Source organism: Chrysemys picta, chromosome 2, assembly GCF_011386835.1.
Source record: "Chrysemys picta bellii isolate R12L10 chromosome 2, ASM1138683v2, whole genome shotgun sequence".
Taxonomy (NCBI): Eukaryota; Metazoa; Chordata; order Testudines; family Emydidae; genus Chrysemys; species Chrysemys picta.
This window is the reverse complement of record NC_088792.1, coordinates 43309199-43331512: the sequence shown is the minus strand read 5'-3', so window position 1 is coordinate 43331512 and position 22314 is coordinate 43309199. Positions and strand designations below refer to the sequence as shown.

The window sequence follows — 22314 nt, the reverse complement described above, 5'->3', positions numbered from 1 at the left end:
TAAGGGACCTCGAGAGGTCATCTAGTCAAGTGGTTCTCAACCTCTTTGGGCTCAGGACTCATTTGTAAATGTTTATGGCCTGTTGCGACCAGTAAGTAGTTTGGGGGCAGAGCTGTAACTAGATATTTTAGCACCATATTTCTTTGTAACAGGCAGCCTGGAGGGCTGGAAAGTCTAGTAGTTAGAGCATGTGGCTTTCACCCCCATGCTTGGTTGCAAGGCCTCAATCTTTAAGGCACGGGGCAGGTAGATTAACCCAGGCCCTCCTTCTGCACTGGGTCCCAGCCCAGGGCCCTGTGTTTGTCAGACAGCGAACAGGGATCGCCCTCCTGGCCGGGAGCCTAAATCAGGGATGGATTAAGGTTATGAGGGCCTAAGGCTAATAGGCAGGAAGGGGCTAGAGTATGAATTACATATTGAGGAAAAAAATTATGAAGTCAAACATCTACATACATAGTTTTACATAAATTAATATGTAAATAACAAGTTTATTCTACTCTCACTACACTCAGTTCTTCAAATAATTTTTTTTCCCGAGCTTTAGCTGTGGCAAAGTCATGAATGATGTCATTGTAATTCAAAGACCTGACCGTTTCATTCTCAATGCTCAAGAGGGACAAAGCACCGAGATGCTCTTGAGTTATGATGGATCAGAGGACATTTGACCCTTGTTAGAAGAGAGAAGAAATGTTCTCCACTCCAGTTAGTGATCTTAGTGACAAATACAGCCGTAATGCAGTTTCAACATTTGGGAAACATTCTATCGTATTGGATTCAGTGGTAACTTGGTACATCCAAATAAATTTGCTTTTGTCATCTTTTCTCTCTACATCTGAGAGTGATATGAATTCAACAAATTGAAGGAATTCTTTAGTAAAATGTACTGGGAGGTCATCTGGGTAACTTCTGACACACATTTGATACCTTCATTGACTTCGGAACTTGAAATGTTAGGCAAAAAATTGGTCAGTACACTAAAGGTTAGGTCAATATTTTTGTAAGTCTGGATCCAATGAACTCTTCAGTTTGTCGATGACTGTGATGAAGATATTAACTCTTGAAGGCCTCCTTGTCACTGAATGAGTGGGCAGCTGCATCGTTGCATGTCTTCTGTCTTTTGCAGCGTTTGGCTGACTTATACTCATGATTAGCAGTTCTTGCAGCCCCCAGAATTGCATACTCATCAAAACTATCCAGCATTTGTTGAAGAACAGTTCCAAGACTCCACTGCTCTAAACCTAATGAGGAAAGGTCAATTTGAGCACTCTGCAAGCTCAGACTGCACCTAAGCTGGATTTGTCTGAATGGCTCAAGTAGATCATGCCAGACCTCACACAAAATACTAGTTTCCAAAGTGCGCATTATATCACTCAGGATCTTTGCATCTTTTCTTGTTGCTGATTTTTGAGAGTCATCATCCTTGATGCTCCCTAGTGCTTCAAGGATGTTGGGGTATCCCAGAACAACTGCATTCACAGCTTCAGCATTGGCACTCCACCATGTCCCTGGGAGTGATTTGGGCACTGGGCATTCCTTTGGTAGTGAATTGCTAAGAATCATCCAACAGCTGGTTGATGCAGAGAGAAAAAAACTGTACAATTCTTGGACAAATCCAAAAAAATAAACTGCTTCAACATAACAATCCCTGGCAGAGTGGCCAATAAGGTTGAGTGAGGGTACAGCACATGGTATGTAATCAGTGGTGAGCTGGAGCCGGTTCGCAAGAACCGGTTGTTAAATTTAGAAGCCGGTGTAGAACCAGTTGTTAAAGGGGCCGGTGGGTGGGCAAACTCCAGTCCGCGGGCCACATCTGGCTCGCGGGACCGTCCTGTCCGGCCCACCTGAGCTCCCAGCTGGGGAGACTCCACCAGCCTCTCCTCTGCTTCCCCACCTCCTCGCAGAGCCCCAGCGCACCGTACCGCCAGTGCCAGCGCTATGGGCAGCTCTGCAGCTTCTGCCGCTTTGAGCAGCATGGTAAGGGGGCCAGGCCGGGGCTGGGAGGAGGGGTTGGATAAGGGACAGGGAGCGGTTGGAGGGGGCAGAGGCTGGGGGGGGGGGTCAGGGGACGGGGAATGGGGGGGGGGCTGTTGGGTAGGCGTGGGAGTTCGGGGGGGTCTGTGGTGGATGGGGTCGGGGCAGTCAGGGGACAGGGAGTGGGGCAAGTTGGGTAGGGGGTGGGGTCCTGAGGGGCAGTTGGGGGGGGGGGGTGTCTCGGAAGGGGGTGATCAGGGGACAAGGAGCAGGGGGGGTTGATGAGTTGCGGGTTCTGAGGGGGGCAGGACGTGAGTTGGGGTCGGATTGGGGGGCGGGGTGGAAAAAGACAGGCACGTGGGGCTTGTATTCACTGCATGGTTCCCTACCGGGTCTTCAGCGGCACTTTGGCGGTGGGGGTTCTTCACTCGCTCCGGGTGAAGGACCCGCTGCCAAAATGCTGCTGAAAACCCAGAGCAAGTGAAGACCCCCCCCACTGCAGAAGTGCCACCGAGGACCCGGTAGGGAACCAGTTATTAGGATTTTGGGAGCTCATCGCTGTATGTAATCAACCAAACCATTGCACTCTTATCTTTGCTGCATCCCTGAATATTTGCCACTCATATTACTTGTATTGTCATAGCTTTGGCCACAACAAAGACTGACGTCAATTCCATTTTTGGTGAGAAAATAGAGTAGGTACGAGGCAAGTTTCTCCCCTGTGTGGTTGGTGATGTTTATGAAGGTTGTGAAATGCTCAACTGGTCCACTGGGTAGCACATAATGCAAGATGACAGTCAGCTAATCTACACGTGACACATCCAGTGTTGAGTCGACGGACACTGAAAAATATCCCACATCTTTGATCTCCTCTACAATGGCTGATAGTGTCGTCTTTGCCAACAGTGCAATGAATTCATCACAAATCGTCTTTGATAGATATGATGTATGGCCTTTTCCACGATTTGCACGTTTATTGATGCGCTGAGCAAAGAAAGGGTTGAACTTAGCGATTAGCTCTAGAACGCCATAATAATTGCCATTGTGTTTCGATCCAACAGTCATTTGAGCCACGGAATGGCAGACCATGCTCAGCAAGAAAAACTAGGGTTTCAGCTACGTGTCTGAGAACGTTCTTCCAATAAGCATGAGCTTCCAAAAACTAGTTTTCCATGTCGGTATCAATTCTGCCACTAACCTTCTTTCGGGCATGGTAGCTGCTAGCTGACGATGCATGCTGCTCACTCATTGTATGATTGGTAATGCATGCAGTATTCTTCCAACATTGAAGCCTTCGCAGAACATTGCCCACTTTTTAGTATCAGAAAACAGGCAGCAATACAAACAGTACAACTCGCTTGCCAATCTGTTTGTTAGGCTTCACATATTCAAACATTGATTTGGTAAGATAACTATTCTGATTGGTGTACTCTCGCTTTGTCAATGAAAAGTCAGCATCTCTAGATTCTGGCATTTCTGTGGGTCCTTCTCAGTCCAATATGCAATAAAATCTTGAGAAGTCATGTCCCACTCGCCTGGATCATTGGAGAAGGATATTTTTGTACTGCTATCACTGGGAAAGTCTTCAGAGGAGTGGGGTGAGACTTCAGCTAGAGAAGTCACAGGAGGCTGCTCCTTTTCATCAGGTGCAGGCACAGCAGGTTCACTTGGGCTGGTATTCGCCTGGACTTCCTCGCCACCAGATTTAGTAGAAGGAAAAAACGTTAGGAGAGAGGGAGTACCTTTCAGCACTACATCTTGTCTTTGCTGTCTTTCTTTGGCCTCCTTCAATTTTTGCCATCCTACTTTCTTCAACACTGTTTCTATTGTCCAATGTGGGCCTACTGTGTACAAAGTTCAATATTGCTTGGGCACACAAACACTTACTTAGCCCACAAAGACAAAATCACAACCACCATAAATTGAGTTCATAATCTTGATGGATTCATTTGTACAAAGCAATATCTAATGAGACAGAAAATTTCCAATGACCCCACTACCGTTGCTCAGCTGTAACTTCAATAGGGAATGGAGGGCCTACAGTAGGGCCTAAAAATTAGGGCCTAAGGCTATAGTCTGATTAGCCTATGGGTTAATCCGGCCCTGGTCTAAATCCATTGCCCTGGGCCACTTCCTATCAGTGTCTGTTCAGTTTGGGGTATGGCCCCTCTAGTCCATTTAGTTGGGCAGCTTGCTTCCAGTAGGGTCCTCTCATGGGTCATGAGCAGTGCCTCCTGACAGTCCCAAGCTCCTTCAGGCAGGGCAGCTGTAAGTTTTGGTGAGGCCAAGCCCCACAATGTCCCTGGGCTTTGCCCATTCAGTCGCGCACAGTGCTAGAGGTTCCTAGGTGTCCTCCACAGTCTCCCGTGGCTGGGGAGACAGTGCTTCCTTCCATGTAGCTGCCTTGGCGGGCAAGTTAGTAATCCTTCTCCTCAGTTATAGAGGCGGCAATCTCCTGCCCCTTCGCCAGACAGCCCCAATTTGAGCCTGGCTCTCTCCTTTTCTTCCACCTCCATACCTGGCATTAGCTACAGGTAGAAGATGGGAGGAGGGAAGAGATTAGCTGGGCCCAAAGGCTCTCTAACACTTTATGTGCTGGCAGGTAGTTTCTCTGTTTCATCACAACCTTGTAAAGCATATTGTGTCTCTGAAACTGCCCTCCTCACACACACCTTTTAGGCATGCATTGCATGTCCTGCAAAAAAAACCCATCTCGTCGGGCAGAACAATCTAAGGACTTTAGGCTTGGAAGTTTCCACCACACTGAGGGTTTTTGCCCATTCAGAGTGAGCAGTGGATGGGACACTCCTAACCCACAGATGCCTTGAAAGACATAGGATTTCCTCATTTATCTCAGGCCCATACCACCCATGGTATAGCAAAGGCTCCCCATTCCTCTCCATAACTTCTCAAGGACCTGTGCTGCCATGACCTATCCCCACCTTTGCTTGGCTCACTCCCCCAACTCTTCCCCACACAGAGGAATTTCCAAAGGCGAACAGTAGTTCACTCAAGTGTGTGCATTAACTTACTCATGAAAATACTCACTAGCTTCCCAAGGAATGCTGTCACTACGTATGGCTCTCTAAAAACTCAGAAACCTGACTGTGCAGAAGGGCAAGTGGGTGATGTTACATTGCCTTCACCCCCTCTCCACTAACAGACTTTGGCCTCAAAAAAGCAAGTTTTCTGCTCCTAACATCCCTTGCATGTGAAATATGAGAAAAAATGATATAGCCCATGCCCTTTCTCAAAGCAAATTATAGAATATTCATATTCTATGAATATGTTATATTGCAAAACTGTTTTATTACAGCACTAATTACACATCACATCTAACAAGTGACATTTCTAGACAAAACCAATATCCCTACTCCAGAGAGATCACAATCTAACAACAATTTAAGAAAGAGTAGCACATGGATGTTACTGAGAGTAAATTGCAGGGAGCAGGTGGCTTTTCAGATGTGACTTGCAGGGGGAGGTCCTTATCTAGCTCCTATTCTAGGAAGGTTAATTGCTTTCAAAGTGATCTTTAATACTTCAAATCCTCTTTACTCAATGTCTGATTTGTTACTTAAAAAAAAAAAAATTAAAAGTTAAATATTCCAATTGTGGCTAAACTAATGGCCTGGAGCAAAAAGTAGAGGTTGGGGGATTCAACCCATTAGAAGCTTTAGTGCTTAAAGCTACAGCCAGTTTAAAGCAAGTGTATTTTATTCTTTTTATCTTGATCCCAAACAATAGTATTTACTCTGAATAAGCCAACTACAGTAACTGCCACTAAAAAGTCAATGTTTGTCTACAGTGTTATCCTAAAGAAAGGAACAACACATTCTCTTGCACACCACTGTGTGAGAGCTAACTTTTGATGGAAATTAGCATAACATGATGGGGGAAATTTCAAAAGGTACAAATGTCAGTTAGGCACCCACTGACTTTGTGGGAACTGGGTACCTAACTGCCATTCACACTTTTGAAAAAAACTCCCGCAATGTGAAGAGCTAAATTTTGCAGTTCTTCATATTGCTTAATGAAATTTCTGTTCCAGCAACTTTGTTTCTCATCTATTTGGGGATCCTGCAAATCACAGAGAATACAAGATACTGAACCCAGATGCTCGCCCAAAACAAAACAAAAGCTCTGGTATGAAAACAGCTGGGTATTAACAGTGAAGTGGCAGCAGCAAGTATGCCACATTACTTCACAGTGGCTTTCATCAGTATTACCACAAATAGCTTTTAAAGCTGGTGTAGGATTTGTCCAGGACAATGTGCCACTCAGTAGTTTCATAACTTGCCAGGGGAATAATTTACAGTAGAGCAAAGAGAGCAACTGCCACAGCAATCTTGAATTTGTGCCACCCCTTTTCCTTGAAAACAGCGTGAAGAATAAAGAGTTTTTTCTACTGTTTAGCTGTGTTTACTTTCCATTGTCTGCCTCACAGCCTGCAGCACCACTGGTGTCCCCAGAGATCCTGAACCCATTTATTTTCCAGACAGTACTTGCCCGCCTCAAGCAACACTAGTGCACCCTAGAAAGTGTTGCTTATGTCAGTCAACAGGAGTGGCACTCAGAGCCTTCTTGAGGAATATATTCTGGGGCAGCAGTTAATACTATGCTGCTCTGTATTGCCCTTCTGATTCCTTCTCCATTTTCTTCTTCAAAATGGATCATTTCCTTTAAACATTTCTGGAGATTTTGGGGACACAGGGAAGACGACTAAGAAGTTATCTACACAACAATTTAATTAAATTGGCAGAATAAGTGATTTAGTTAAATGGATGCAATTTCCTAGGGTGGATGCAGTTTTACCAGCATAAAGGAGTAAATACCAGTATAACTACCCTCATTAAACATGAGAAGTTCAAATCCCTGCCTTGTTTCACCAAGCCTTTCCTTACATTTATGTATAAATGAACAAGGAGGCATTAGACATGTAAACAGTGTCATAGGGGGGGGGAAAAAGTTATCCTCCTGGTTTAGGCTCTTTGGCAAGGTAGCTTACCCTAATGAATTGCAAGCCTGAGCAGTAGAAAGCCTTCACAGTTTTATTTTATGTATGTTATTCGGGATATTCAGCTTCACAAAGACAGGGCCAGACTGCAATACCATGTTAGCAAAACCTGACTATGTAAAACAGGACTATAGTTGCATAACAAAAACTACTTGATGCAAAACAAATATACAAATCGTTAAGTTATTTTGCCTAACATTCAACAGTTTGTCACACAACTGTCCTTAGTTCTGCTATCTCGGATACAGGTGTAAATTGGAAGGGCTGGGCAAAACTGTTGATCCAAGGAAGTTTTGTATATAAAAGTTACCTTTATTCATTGTAGTTTTTCTATTGCCAAGAAAGTATTCAAATTATCATTTGAGAAATACTTGTTGCAATTTTCATATATACATTTACCTATTAAATCTGAAACAAAATAAGTCCTTGTTCTATTACATGCAGACAATGCTTAAAGTAAATTGAAAGAAGAGGGAGCCATCACTGTCTACCTAACTTTTTGGGGCAGGGAATTTAAGCCATGTGTTGGTTAGTGGCAGTTAACACTGATTAACTCTTAGACAAGACAGTTTGTAGTTTTCATGTGTTAGCAGGTTGAAGTACACACTGGGGGCAAGCCTAGGATTTACTTTGGCCTGTGTGAAAACTGCAACTGCCTTGTCCGCACTAGGATTTTACCATATGTTAGCTAACACTAATTTTTTTAAAATAAAAAAATAAAGCTGCGCATTTTGGCCTTGGAGTAATCCAGGACTTTATCTGGATAACATGCGAGTACCCTTACCTACACTGATAGTCTCACTAAGGTAAACCTTTGTGTTTGAAGGATCCTAGTAATTAGTAGCTCATTAAGTAGATAGGGTGCAAATGTGGAGGCCAAAATCTGCATTGCAAAAAGTGTTAGAGTCCTTAGTTTCACTTCTCACCCCCTAACATCACCTATTGTCTAGGTTAAAACTGGTGACAGCTTGGGGAAATGGCTCACCAAAAAAAAACAGAAAAGAAAAAAAAAACACCCAATAAAAACAAGAATTCAGGGTTTCTCAGTTGCTTTTACCATATTCTTCAGAGTAATCACCTTCATGAAATATCAAAGCCCTTATGGTTGTGAAATTAGCTTTCACAGTGTGAATTAATGTAATGTTGTTCAAGTCTGAAGCCAGTCAGTCAAAAACAAACAATAGCACCAAAAAGTGTCAGATTTCCCCCCCACCACCACCACCATTTATCCAAGGGAGGTGATACTGTGAAGGCTAATTAAGGCCATTTAAATCCTAACTATTAACCTTTTCCTTACTGTATGCTCTGTTTAGCTCAAAAATTTGTCTCACGCCAACAGACATAGGTCCAATAAAAGATATTACCCCAACCTCACCACCTTGTCTGTCTATCTTTCCTTACTGTCATACTAGAAACATCCAACTAATAATCATGGGGGGAGGTCTGGAAGGGGAAGATACTTAGTACACATTCTGCGACTCCCTCCATTAACTGGAAGCAATTCCAATAAGATTGCAGATTTTGAACAGGTTAAGTACTGTAGTGAAATATTCTGAACAAATGAGATGTTCGCTACTACCCTAAAAATTATAAATGGCATCTACAGTGTCACAAAAACATGCTGGACTCCTGCAGTGCAATGAGAGATTGTCTGGAATATCTCTAAAATGTGATCCTTGAGCAGCTATGGCATCTCATCTTAAAAAACCTAGTATTTCAGAATGGCCCCACATTGTTCAAATAGGATACACCAATTAGAAAAATAAAAAATCCCTGCAGAAATTAAACAGATTTTGCTAAAAGTCTCCACAGATTTGTACTGTCCTTCCTGCAATGCTTAAATGAATTACTACTGAGAAACCTGGCAAGCCTCCCCAACTTGGAAGACATTGGTTCACATGATCAGAACTTGCCCTGTATTTTAATTTAGATTCTTCAGCGTGTGTTTTATTTAGATTCTTCAACACAATTTCCAGTGCAAATACAGCCAAAGTACTTTACTTTTTCTTTATGACACTGGCTTATGTTAGTATTCTTTCAACACATGTTCAAATATAATAACTGATGTTTATAGTTTTATTTAAAACCTGAAATTAAGTCCTCATTTGAAATATCGATTCACTTTTAAGCAGTAGAGTTTAGAGAGGGTGAAAAATTTAAGAATTAGTAGGATTATAAGTTCTCTACATGAGTTCACAAAGACCTCATCCGCAGGGATACCAAGCCTCAACATTCGTAGAATAAACAAAACTAGGGTCTGTGCGGATTTTGCTGTATACTCCAGAAGTTAGGGGATTTATTTTTCTTAAAATATTTTCTAATCTTTGTGGTTCAGAAGCACATCTTCAGAGGCAACACTGCATTCATCCAATTACATGCTGAGCCAGACATACTGAAACAACTCAAGTGTCAATGTCACCCAATTTTTTTAATGGGGTGTGAATGATGAAGCTTAATTATCAGTACCTTTCATATTCATAAAATTACTGAATCAGCCTGGCTGAGCAGAATTTGAACTTGATGCTATTCAAATTTGGGGCTAGAGCTGGTGCCAGTGGAGGAAGAAAAATATCAAATCATGGGATTTTTTTGGAGCTATATTCTCTTTTCTCCTCTTCCTTAACAAAAGTGCCAACTACAACCCCACATTCATATGGCGCAAAGTTCAAATTCCACGTAGCCAGTCTGATTATAGGGATATAGAAGAATCTAATCAAATCTCATCTAGTCCAACCCTGTCAGTGAGGACTATTCTCTACAGAGTTTTCTAGTATTTTGTCCAATTATAATTTAAATACTGCAGTTGATAGGATATCCACCATTTCTCTTTCAAAAATCACTCCACTGTGTTTCTCCCGGTCAATGTTTTTCTTGCTTCCCCTTCTGGACTTTACATTCTCTTCACCAACCTGATCCAATCCACTCTGTGGTCCTCTCTAATCCTTCCCAGATCCATTCTCTTCCCTCTTCCCAGACCAATCTCATTCTTCATCCACACAAGAGTTACAACATGGACAATTGCAAAGATTTCTGAACCCTGACCCCAGTGTGCCTCAACCTTGACCTAGAAGTACCAACACAAGTGCTGAAGAGGGGGGTACTTCAGTCTTCATAGCCATTCAAACACATGCCTTTAACTTTGAGTCTACCAACAAGGGGTCCCAATTAGTACCAACAGCAATGGTTATTTTGGTGATTTAGCTACCTGTCCACTAGATTTGACTATGACCACAAATTCATAAGCTTCCAAACAAACTTGTGGTCACTACCAACCTGAGCTAAACTCGATGCTTTTTAATACTAAAATGAATCTGACATATCTAATTTCCAAAGCATGCATATAGATAGCTTAGAATACAGGGGGAAACTGAAAAACAGTAGTGAAAGCCCAGAAAGCGGTCTACTGTACATCAGTAAACCTCAGATGTTCTAATACTGAAGACAGAATTTGACCATTTTATTCACCATACATCAATATTCTCTGCTGACTCAAGAATGACATATCCGCAAGCAATAAAAAGGTCAAACTATCAAGTTTAAAGGCAGTCCTGAGTATAGATACTGTATAATGGTCAACTCCCTGTCTTTCCCCTTGATTTACATAAAAATAAATTTAATAAATCAAGTTATATTGTTGCTACAGACATTAGTTTTTCCGGTTGCTGAGTTAGAAAGAGCTGCCTCTAAAAAGAGCTGACAGTGAAAGAGGAAAGGGGGAAAAAGATAGTCGAACTGAACTGTAATTTCACCAACATATCAAGACTTTTGACATACATCAGTAAATATTCTCCATATCACAATACCGATTATATACCAAGATAAAAATCAAATTCTACTGTCAAAAGTTACCTTCAAAGGATGTGTATGACATTTTTGTTGACATATTTGTGAACTAATTCAGTATAAATCCCATTTTGCAAGTGCCCCAAACACAACATTTAGAAGAATAATTGATTTGAAATAAGAAATCTCAAGTTTCAAAGTCAAATCCTCTACCCCCCTTTCCAATCTTGTTAAAAAAAGATCTTGTATTCCACACTAGGTTTTGCCACAAGATTCCCAAATTTTGATCACTTGGTATCAGACCACAGGACTATAGTTTACATTTTATTGGATGTTGTAGAAATAATGATTGGTAATCAAAGAACAAAAGAATTTATGAAAACAGAATGACCTCTAAGAACCTAAATGTCATTTTTCTTGTTTGTATATATAAAAAAAGGCCATTTAGAGGCTACTGACCCTTAAAGACATGCAAAAGGGGGCAGAGACGGTGGGAGGAAAGAGGGTACAGCTGTATCCCTGATGTATTGCATTTCCACCCTGGTTGTTATGGAAGGATACAATTAACCTGCTCTCCTGAAGGCTAAACAGGAAAAAACAAGCAAACAAAAAAACCACCTTTCCTACACGAAGTGACATTGATACTTGGCTGTTTCACAAGGTTAACTAATAGGCAAATACTAACATATTGTATTAAACTCTTGTAGTAAACTATTTACCATCAGCAAACTACATTTTCTGCTGTTTAACATATCTATGAGCTCCCGGAAACCTAGAGGTATTACATGACCCCTTTCTGAGCTACGCAGAATGAAGCCTGGAGAGAAATAGAACACTACTGCAACAATAAAGGGTAGAAATGCAGTGTGGAAGCATGACTAATCTGCGATTGAGTATCTCCCACCTACAGTATCTCCTTGGCAGGGTCACATTTTTACAGTACAGGCACATTTTGCTGATGAAACCACATCACATGAGGGAAGTAACTATAGGATTACTGTAGAGCCATCCTACTCAGCTAGAAACGGCTCAAATCAAGTGAAAAGGACCACGAAGTTGACTTAGATGCTAAAATAGTTGCCCCTTTCCTTTGAAGGGGTTGGTATTGGTTCTAAGGTCAACAATTATATTGCTATGAAATCAGCTGGGGGAAAGGTGTGACAGTCATTTAAAGCAGATTTTTCCTGATTTAAAACAGAACACCCTCCCCCCCCCCAGAAGTGCCCCATGCATTACTAGCAAGGGGCACGCTGCTTGTATGGCATGCAGTAAGGATGGGGAGTCGGACTGGCCACCTCTCCAAACAAAAGACGCAGACGAAAAGACAGGATGGTCAGCAGCAACAAGCCAGTAGTGCGCGCCCCCCGCGGAATACAGCCAGGAAGAGACAGGAAACTTTTGGGGGCTGCTCCAGGGCTCCCGCCTGGGCCACGGAACAGGACCCCAACCCAGGGTCAACGCAGCCGACCGCACGTGGGGCTTGCCAGGGGGTGCAATGAGCTCCCGGCCAGACGTGCAGGGAGAGGGGGGAGGCACCAAGCGGGACCTGCGGAGAGGAGGGAGGCTGCACGGTAACCAGCGCCAAGCGGTACCTGCAATAGCGGGGGAGGGGGCACAACACAACCAGTCCCAAGTGGGGCTCGCCAGGGGAGGGGTGGGCGCAAGGCTGCCAGCCCCAGGCGAGCGAGGTTCTACAAAGCCGCCCATCACCGCTGCGTCGGGGAGCGGGGGGGGGGAGAGGGGCGCTCAGCAGCCAGCACCAGGCAGGACCTGCCCGCGGGGGGCGAGGCAAGGAGAGCAGGCGGGCCCGGCCAGCAGCCCCTGCCCTTAACAAAAGCCCCAGGAGCGGCCCCCAGCGCAGAGAGGGGGAGCGGGGCTCCGGCCGCGCCCCCAACTTCGCCGCCGCCAGCACAATGCGGCCCCCCGGAGACCCTCCCCCGGCGGCACAAAGCGCGCCCGGCCCGCACCCACCTCGAGCGGCACCGGGCGCCCCCAGGGTTTTGGTCACCGCCTTCCACACGTTGCAGCCCAGCAGGCAGAGGAGAAGCGCCGCCGACCTGCTCATTTCCACCCGCCGCCGCCGCAGCCACCGCCGCCGGGAGGGAGGAAGGGAATCGCCGCTGCCCGGAGGAGGCGGAGAAAGCGCCGCATCAGGGGCTGGCCCGCTCCGCGCCTCCCTCCATGTTGCCTTTCGCTGCGGCGAAGGCTGCTGCCCCCCCTGCTCTCCCCTGCCGCATCCTGGCCCCGCCGCTGTGTCCCCGCGGCCGGCGCCTTGCAAAGCAGGGGGAGGGCGGCAGGGCGCTGCTTATTTATTTATCTGTGTGAGGGGTCCCCAAAGGCTGAGCCGGGCTATTTAACCCTTTCTGCCCCGCTTCAGCAGCAGCGCGGAGCCGGGAGGCGGCTCCACCTGCCGGCCAGCCCGCGGCAGCCCACCCCGCATCGCTCTAGCAGAAAAGCAGGAGATGCCTAGCACAGAGCGGGGCGCTGCTAGAAATAGTAATAGGGCAACCTGTGGCAGGGGCCTGAAGCCAGCTGTGCCAGCCCCTTCGCCCTAGGAGCTCATCCTCCTTCGAGACATATGACTGCTTGCGAGCAGGGCCGGCTCCAGGGTTTTTGCCAGCCCAAGCGGGCAAAAAAAAAAAAAGCTGCAATCTGCGGCAGCAATTTGGCAGGAGGTCCTTCGCTCCGAACCGGAGTGAGGGACAGGGCCGGCTCCAGGCACCAGCTTAACAAGCAGGTGCTTGGGGCGGCCAAGGGAGAGGGGCAGCCCTGCAGCAATTCAGGGCAGCCGGTCCCTTGCTCCCTCTAGGAGCGAAGGACCTGTCGCTGAACTGCCCCCGCCAATCGTGGCTTTTTTTTTTTTTTTTGCTTGGGGCGGCAAAAATGCTGGAGCCAGCCCTGGTGAGGGACCATCCACCGAATTGCCGCCGAATAGCTGTACGTGCCGCCCCTCTCTGGAGTGGCCGCCCCAAGCCCCTGCTTGGCAAGCTGGTGCCTGGAGCCGGCCCTGCTTGCGAGTTAGTGCATTGCTCCTATCACCCACCCTCAACCTCCAAGAGTTACAGTATTTACCTGCCAGCCACTCTCCACTCACTCACTGTATTTGGACCTCCCCCTTTTTCCCTTTACAGATATAAAATGCATCCTGTGTGATGCTTTTCTTGTCTACTGGCTCAAGACCAGTATTAGATCTTTCCTCATTCCCATCTGCAGTCCAGCAGGAAAACAAGAATGTGATGATCTAAGAGCAGACATCAAATATGATAAGTCACACAAAATACCCTTAAATGGCTTCTTGTAACCAAGTCACAAGCAACTGGGTCTCAATGCTCAATGACAGTCAGTTTTGCTCCTGCTCTTTTTGTCTAATATTTACTTCTGTTGTTATGTTTGTGGGGCAGACCTGAGTTGTTCTGTTTGTTTGAACTTTGTGTGAAATTGTCTAAAAATGTCACCTTACAATTGTTAATGAACAGAAGTGTCTAACAGTTAAAACACAGGGCTTGGAGACAGGACGCCTTGATTCTGTACCCACTAATGCCATAAACTCGATGTATGACCTAGATAAGTCACTTAGGGCTAGCTAGTAACATTTCATCACTGTTCTGTGTAGGAGGCTACAAGAGGAGCGTTGAGGAGATTATGCCTCAGGCAGGCAGTCTCTCCTGAGGCCTCTTCCAGGCTCCATCCTTAAGGGCTTCCCTTAATGTATCAGCCCTTCTCCCTGGGCCACTGTGAAGGGGGTACCAGGCCATGACCTTAATATCTCCTTTTGCCTACCCCCTTTTTGGCATCTGCTTCCCTACCATTGACAGACTGCTAATATGAGAGGTCCTTGTACGGGCCTGCTAGGGAAGGAGCGCTTTTAGCATATCCACTCATAGGCCTCTGTGTACAAACCCCACACTGGGCAACAAGGGTTTAAGGAACAACTTTGGGCCCAGCCACCACACTTGTAGAGCCAATGTTCCAACTGGAGAGGAGTTAAAAGGCAGGGGGAACTGCTTATTTGGTGTCAGACTAGGGAAGAGTGCAGACTTGCAACTCCAGCAGAGAAAAGGCAGAAATCTCTCCCTAAGGCAACTGCCCAAAGGTTCCTCTCTGAGGGAAGGGAGGACCTGCCACTGAGACAGCCTAAGAGGGAAGCATCCCCTTCTTCCTATGGGCTCTAGAAATCACCTTTATTTTTTATTTTTTTGTTTGGCCAACCCCAGCATGTGAAAACTACAAATCACCTTGTCTTCACGTAGATTTTATCTCAAGTTGGTTAACTCAAGTTAGCGGATTCAAGTTAAGAACACTTCTCTCGTCAGAGTGAAGACAAAGCTTTGTAGTTAAGTTAGAGAGAGCACTGCAGGTTGCTATTTATACAAGGCAAAACTTGATGGGAAAATCTAATTTTGTACAGACCTATTCACCTTATAATAATTAATGTTGTATGTGATATTAAGTGTCCAATTCAAAGAAAAACTGTAGAATTCTCACTTTTTTGTTGAAAAAGCAAAATACAGCAAGTCAGACTTTTGTAAAGTTTTATGTGCCTGTAGATTTTAGGAATGTATGAATTAGAAAGTATCCTTTGTTTAAGCTATATAATGTCTGCATAAAAGGTTAACAAATGAAATACAGCCAGAAGTTGTGTCTTGAAAGATCTGGTTTATTTACAATTAATGAAGCAGAACAGTCTTTAACAGAACAGTTTTGTTTCCACACACACATAGCCAAAATAAGAGCCCACATGATGGAGCTTCCTATGCTATTTATAGTATAAGTACTGGACCAGAACCAGTACACCATCATATTGCTTTTCCAGGCTTATCTGTTATGTGGCTCCAAATATCTGATGGCAATAGTGCTAACTGAAGATAATTAGCTGTCAATTATCATCATCTGTCTTGTTACAGTTCTGTCTATATATTTTTATTTCTACAAGGCACAAAAAAGTAAGCATGACTTTTGGCCAGTGTTTCAAGTTGTTTTTGTGGAATTTTGCCTTCTTATTTATTATTAGAGGTGGCTACAAATGTTTTCTTGGTGTAATGCAGAAATAGGAAATTTGATTCCTTAGTTGTTACAGATAGCCAAACATGCTAGACCAGAACTGAAGTAGCATATCCATACCATGATTATTTTTGTTTGGTGCTTAGATTGATAGCTGTAAAGTACTGACCATGGATGCATGGATTAGCAACCTCTTTGATTATCCTTTCCATGCCTGTGTATTTTTAATATAATTTTAAACACAGCATTATTAGTGTTCGAAAAGCATTATTTTAAAGTGTCAATAATGCTTTGAATATTTAGCTATTGCTGTCTAAAATATATAAAAATGATCTAACAGTTGGACTGTAGCTAGGAAAAATATATTGTATTTTGCTCTAGTTTTTCACACTGACTAAAATATCTGTTGTACTAGTACAACTCCATTGACATCAGTTGAATTACTCCTGATTCACATAGATGTAAAGGAGGGGAGAACCAAGCCCTCAAAATAGACTATAAAGTAGGACCGTGTCACTGCCTCTTGACCATTGTCTCTTGTAAGGCACAAAACCCTTGACTACAGGAAAGCAGATCCTAAAATACTGTGTATGAAGTTCTTCTCTGGTATGATTCCCTTGACTCTTGTGGATTCCTACTCTAGCTACATGTTCTGTCTTAACTAGAAGTTCATGCAGGGATTACTGAATTAAATTTGCTGTGTTACACCTGAAGTTAGAATTTATTATCCTAACAATTCCTTCTTGCCTTAAAATCTGAGCTGGATTGTTGCCACGTATCTGTCACTATGGGTTTTCAATCTTCCAGAGAGAGAGCGCGAAGGGGAGGGAGAAGACAGGAGTCCTAATACCATACTTACAAATAGGCTGCATATCAAGTATTATTTTGTTAATCAAGTTTTCTTTACTATTAGGCTACACATGGACTGCACTGCAGCAAGCTGAATAATTTCAAGCAATTAACTTTTACCACATGGCACCAAACTCAGAAAATTGATTTAAATCAATTGAAGAAAAGACTCTTGAAGGGAAATGAGAAGTATGTTGCATTGCAAAACCACCGTTAAAAGTTTCTGGAAGACACGGTCTTCAGAAAAATTTCAAAGAGGAACACTCCACAGTCTCTTACTACTTGGGACAAGTAGTTCTGAACTGAAACTGAATACTGCTTCCTAAAAGTAATAATGTAATACACTGCATTTTATAGCAATTTTTGTCTAAGCATAGTTTGAACAATAAATTGAACTTCAACCATGTGGGGTATTAGCCCATGGTTGCCCACTTACTAATCACACAAAACCGAAGACCTCTGCCTTGCCCCTGCTCCGAGGACCTGCCCCGCTCGCTCCATTCTCTCTCTGTCACTCACTCTCCCTCACCTTCACTCTCTTTAACTCTCTCTTGGGATGAGGTAGTGGGTTGGGGTGCGTGAGGACTCCAGCTGGGGGTGTAGCCTCTGAGCTGGGGCCAGGGGTGAGGGGTTTGGGAGTGGGAGAAGTCTCGGGGCTGGAGGAAGATGTTGGGCTGCAGGAGGGAGTGCAGGGTCCCAGTGGTGCTTGCGGGGGCTCCCAGGAAGTAGCCACCAGGTCCCTGCAGCCCCTAGGCACATGGACAGCCAGGGAGGCTCCGTATGCTGCCCTTGCGCCCGCAGCTCCCCTTGGTTGCAGTTCCCAGCCAATAGGCGATGTTGAGCTGGCACTAGGGATGGGGGCAGCACCCAGAGCCCCCCTGGCCGTCCATGAGCCTAGGGGCTAAAAGGATCTGGTGCCCGCTTCTGGGAGCCATGTGGAGCTTGGGTAGGCAGGGAGCCTGTCTTAGCCCTGGGCCCCTACTGCGCCACCCACTGGAGTTGCCAAGGTCTCTTTTCGACCGAGTATTCTAGTTGAAAACTGGATGCCTGGCAACCATATATTAACCTTCCACAGGTATATAACCTTACATAGAGGTAAACTGAATCAACTACTACTTAAGGACTAGCTCATGAGGCTGATGGTCCTCACTTGGGAGTTGGTTGGTTGGGTAGTGTGGCCTAGTGCTCAGGGGTAAGACCCATGACCTCCAGGGGGGATTAGTAAGAGAGCCCAGGTCCTCCCACTCCACCAGGCTCAAACCTAGGGCCCTTTGAGGGCCATCGGTGATCTGCCCTCTCTGGGCCACTTCCTAGCTCTCTCCCCCTGTATTTGTCCTAAAGTCACCATCCAGGTTAAGGTGGTGTGAAGGGTGCCCATACCTCACAAGGCACCTTTTGTTAGTGGCATGCAGCTTAGTAGCCCTCTTCCTCTGGGAGGAGTTGCTGCCTTCGCATGCTGGGGTTGTCCAAACAAAAAAAAAATAAAGGTGATTTCTAGAGCCCATAGGAAGAAGGGGATGCTTCCCTCTTAGGCTGTCTCTGTGGCAGGTCCTCCCTTCCCTCAGAGAGGAACCTTTGGGCAGTTGCCTGAGGGAGAGATTTCTGCCTTTCCTCTGCTGGAGTTGCAAGTCTGCACTCTTCCCTAGTCTGCTAGCTGGAGTTAAGAAATTTATTTATTTATTTTTGCATTGGAGATAAGGCAGTAAGGAGACTCATGTATTGATGAAGGGGTGCAAAAATCATGGCTTTTTGTTTGCTTTCAGCCAGAGAAATGCAATCCCTTTCATCTGCCAGGAAAAGTCCTCAAAATATGCAGTGCATCTTCCCAGAAATGATATAGCTGAATGCTGTCATCATTTACCACCACTTCATGAAATAATTAAAAACAACAGGAATTGTCTGTAAATGTCTGTTTTCTGGCTATTGTTTTTAAACAGTGGTTTGTTGTATTACTTTATATCATCATCTGGTGGCCAAACTGGAAAAGTCTGTGTTGATATTCTTCTAAACTCCACCCCACTAAAAGGAGATGCTGTTCTGAGTAGATTTTCAAAGCACATACTCTCTGGGCTCCACTGTCCTCCTTGGGCTTAGGTGCCCCTCACTAAAATTAGACCATAAGAATGGCCGTATTGGGTCAGGTCAACGGCCCATCTAATCCAGTATCCTGTCTTCTAGCACTGACCAATGCAAGGCGCCTCGGAGGAAATGAACAGAACAGGCAATAAGAGTGATCCATCCCCTGTCATCCTCTCCCAGCTTCTGGCAGTCAGACAGTAGGGCCACTCAGAGCATGGGGTTGCATCTTGGCTAATAGCCATTGATGGATCCAGTCTCCATGAATTTATCTATTACAGGGCTCAAAAAAGTAATAGTTTTGGCCTTTACAACATCCCCTGGCAATGAGTTCCACAGGTTAACCGTGCATTTGTGGGAAGTACTTCCTTTTCTTTTAAACCTGGTGCCTGTTAGGGGTCACCCAATATATTGTTTCTTATGTTATGCAAAGGAGTAAATAACACTTCCTTATTCACTTTCTCCCCACCGTAGATGGTTTTATAGACCTCTATCATATCATATCCTCTCTCAGTTGTCTCTTTTCCAAGCTGAAAAGTCCCAGTCTTTTTACTCTCTCCTCAGATGGAAGCTGTTCCATATCCCTAATCCAGTAGTTCCCAGCCAGGGGTATGTGTAGCCCTGGGAAGTACACAGATGTCTTCCAATGGGTACATAAACTCATCCAGATATTTGTCTAGTTTTAAAACAGGCTACATAAAAAGCACTAGCGAAGTCAGTACAAGCTAAAATTTCATACGACATGTTTATACTGCTCTATATACTATACACTGAGATGTTAGTACAATATTTATATTCCAATTGATTTATTTTATAATGATATGGTAAAAATGAGAAAGTAAGCAATTTCAGTTATAGTATGCTGTAACACTTGTATTTATGTCTGATTTCATAAGCAAGTAATTTTTAATTAAGATGAAACTTGGGGGCACACAAATCAGCCTCCTGAAAGGGATACAATAGTCTGGAAAGGTTAAGAGCCACTGCCCTAATCATCTTTGTTGCCCTTCTCTGCACCTTTTCCAATTCTAATATATCCTTTTTAAGATGGGGCAAGCAGAACTGCATGCAGTATTCAAGGTGTGGGCATACCATGGATTTATATAGTAGCATTATGATATTTTCTGTCTTATTATCTATCCCTTTCCTAATGGTTCCCAACAGAGTTAGCTTTTGGGACTACCAGTGCACACTGAGCGGATATTTTCAGAGAACTATCCACAATGACACCAAGATCTCTCTTAAGTGGTAACAGCTAATTTAGACCCCATCATTTTGTATGTATATTTGGGATTATATTTTCTAACGTGCATTACTTTGCATTTATCAACATGGAATTTCGTCTCCCGTTTTGTTGCCCAGTCACCCAGTTTGGTAAGTAACTCTTCACAATCAGCTTTGAGTTATCTTAAGTAATTTTGTATCTGCTGCAAATTTTGCCACCTTGCTATTTACCTCTTTTTCCAGATCATTTATGAATATGTTGAACAGCACTGGCCCCAGTTCAGATCCCTGAGGGACATCAATATCTGTCTCTCCATTGTGAAAGCTGACCGTTTATTCTTATCCTTTGTTTCCTGTCTTTTATGCAGTTACTATTCCATGAGAAGATCTTCCCCCTCTTATCCCATGACTGCTTACTTTACTTATGAGCCTTTGGTGAGGGACCTTGTCAAAGGCTTTCTGAACATCCAAGAATGCCATATCCACCTTTTCCACATAGTTGTTGACCCTCTCAAAGAATTCTCATAGATTGGTGAGGCATGATTTCCCTTTACAAAAGCCATGCTGACTCTTCCCCCACAAATCAAGTTCATTTATGTGTCAGATACAGGGCCGGCTCCAGGCACGAGCTCAGCAAGCAGGTGCTTGGGGCAGCCAATGGAGAGGGGCAGCATGTCCGGCTCTTCGGCAGCGGGTCCATCACTCCTCTTGGAGCGAAGGACCTGCCACCAAATTGCCGCCGAAGAATGAAGTGGCGACGGTAGAACTGCCGCCAAAGTGCCGCAGATCACAATCATGGCCTTTTTTTTTTTTTTTTTCCTGTTCTTTACTATAGTTTCAGTCAGTTTGCCTAGCATTGAATTAGGCCTACTGGCCTGTAAGTGTGGAGCCTATTTTAAAAAATTGGTGTCACATTAGCTGTCCTCCAGTCATCTGGTACAGAAGCTGATTTAAGTGAAAGGTTACATACCACAGATAGTAGTTCTGCAATTTCCTATTTGAGTCCCTTCAGAACTCTCGGGTGAATACCATCTGGTCCTGGTGATTTATTACTGTTTAATTTATCTATTTGTTCCAAAACATCCTCTAATGACACCTTAATCTGGGACAGTTCCTCACATTTGTCACCTAAAAAGAAGGGCTCACGTTTGGAAATCTCCCTCACATCCTCAGCTGTGAAGACCGATGCAAAGAATTCATTTAGTTTCTCTGCAATGATCGTATCATCCTTGAGTGCTCCTTTAGCATCTCAATAATCCAGTGGCCCCACTGATTGTTTGGAAGTTTTCCGACTTCTGCTGTACTTCAATTTTTTGTTGCTACTAGTATTTCCATCTTCAGCTAGTTGCTCTTTTTTTGGCCTGTCTAATTATGCTTTTAGACTTGACTTGCCAGAGTTTATGGTCCTTTCTCTTATAACTTGCAATTTTTAAAGGATGCCTTTTTGCCTCTAACTGCTTGTTTTACTTTGTTGTTTAGCCATGGTGGCACTTTTTTGGTCCTCTTACTATGTTTTTTAGTATAGGGTATATATTTAATTTGAACTGCATAGTGTTTTAAAAAATGTTTCCATGTAGTTTGCAGGCATTTCACTTGTGACTGTACATTTTAATTTTGACGTAACTAGTTTCTCATGTGCCTAAGGGCTTCAGGGAGCTGGTGGCTGCTTCCTGAGAGCCCCGGTAAGTGCTGCTGGGACTCTGCGCCCCAACCCCTTGCCCCAGCCCGGAGTCCCCAGCCGCACCCAAATTCCCTCCTGGAGCCTGCACTCCCTCCCCACAGCCCGCACCTCCAACCAGAGCCCTCACTGCCCCTGCACCCCAACCCCCTGCCCCAGCCCAGAGTCCCCAGCCGCACCCAAATTCCCTCCTAGAGCCTGCATCCCCTCCCCACAGCCCACACCCCCAACCAGAGCCCTCACTGCCCCTGCACCCCAACCCCCTGCCCCAGCCTGAAGCCCCCTTCTGCACCTCAAACCCCTCATCCCTGACTCCATCCCAGGGCACTGTGGTAAAGAGGGTGTTGCTGGAGGGTGCTTTGCAGTCACCAGGAAGTGGACTGTGACACCGAGGGTGGTCTTGCCATTGTGCCACCCCCACCAACAGTTACCAATTACCTATGCTCTCATGCAGGGGGTTCAGGAGGCACAGCAAAATGAGCTACCACCATGTAGAACCTCTGTCCCTTGCACCCTTCAGAAGAGGCAGCAGGGCCACCAAGCCTTAGTCTGGAAAGGTGGCCGTGGAGTAGTTCCTTTCCCTTTCCAACCTGGCAGGACTTTATACTCCCCACATGGAGTTCCCCAGAGCCCATCCTAGTTATTCAGCCTGAGCCCTGGAAAGAAGATTTCCTCCTAGATTAAACAAAAGTGAAATGACATTAAAAAAAAAAAA

At 44.7% G+C, this 22314-nt stretch overlaps 1 protein-coding gene and 1 long non-coding RNA gene across 2 annotated transcripts in view; one reads left to right on the top strand and one right to left on the bottom strand.

The window, feature by feature from the left end:
- FAM171A1 (family with sequence similarity 171 member A1) overlaps positions 1-13136 on the bottom strand; it is a 132853-nt gene extending 119717 nt beyond the window's left edge. Inside the window, exon 1 of the mRNA XM_005282435.5 lies at positions 12743-13136. Within this exon, the coding sequence (XP_005282492.2) occupies positions 12743-12836 (94 nt within the window). The 5' untranslated portion in view covers positions 12837-13136. The remainder of the gene's footprint in view (positions 1-12742) is intronic.
- Positions 11993-17025, top strand: LOC101946712 (uncharacterized). Its single transcript, XR_254861.4, has 2 exons — positions 11993-12342; positions 16686-17025. It is a non-coding gene; the product is annotated as an uncharacterized LOC101946712 (long non-coding RNA).
- The last annotated feature ends 5289 nt before the right edge of the window (positions 17026-22314 follow it).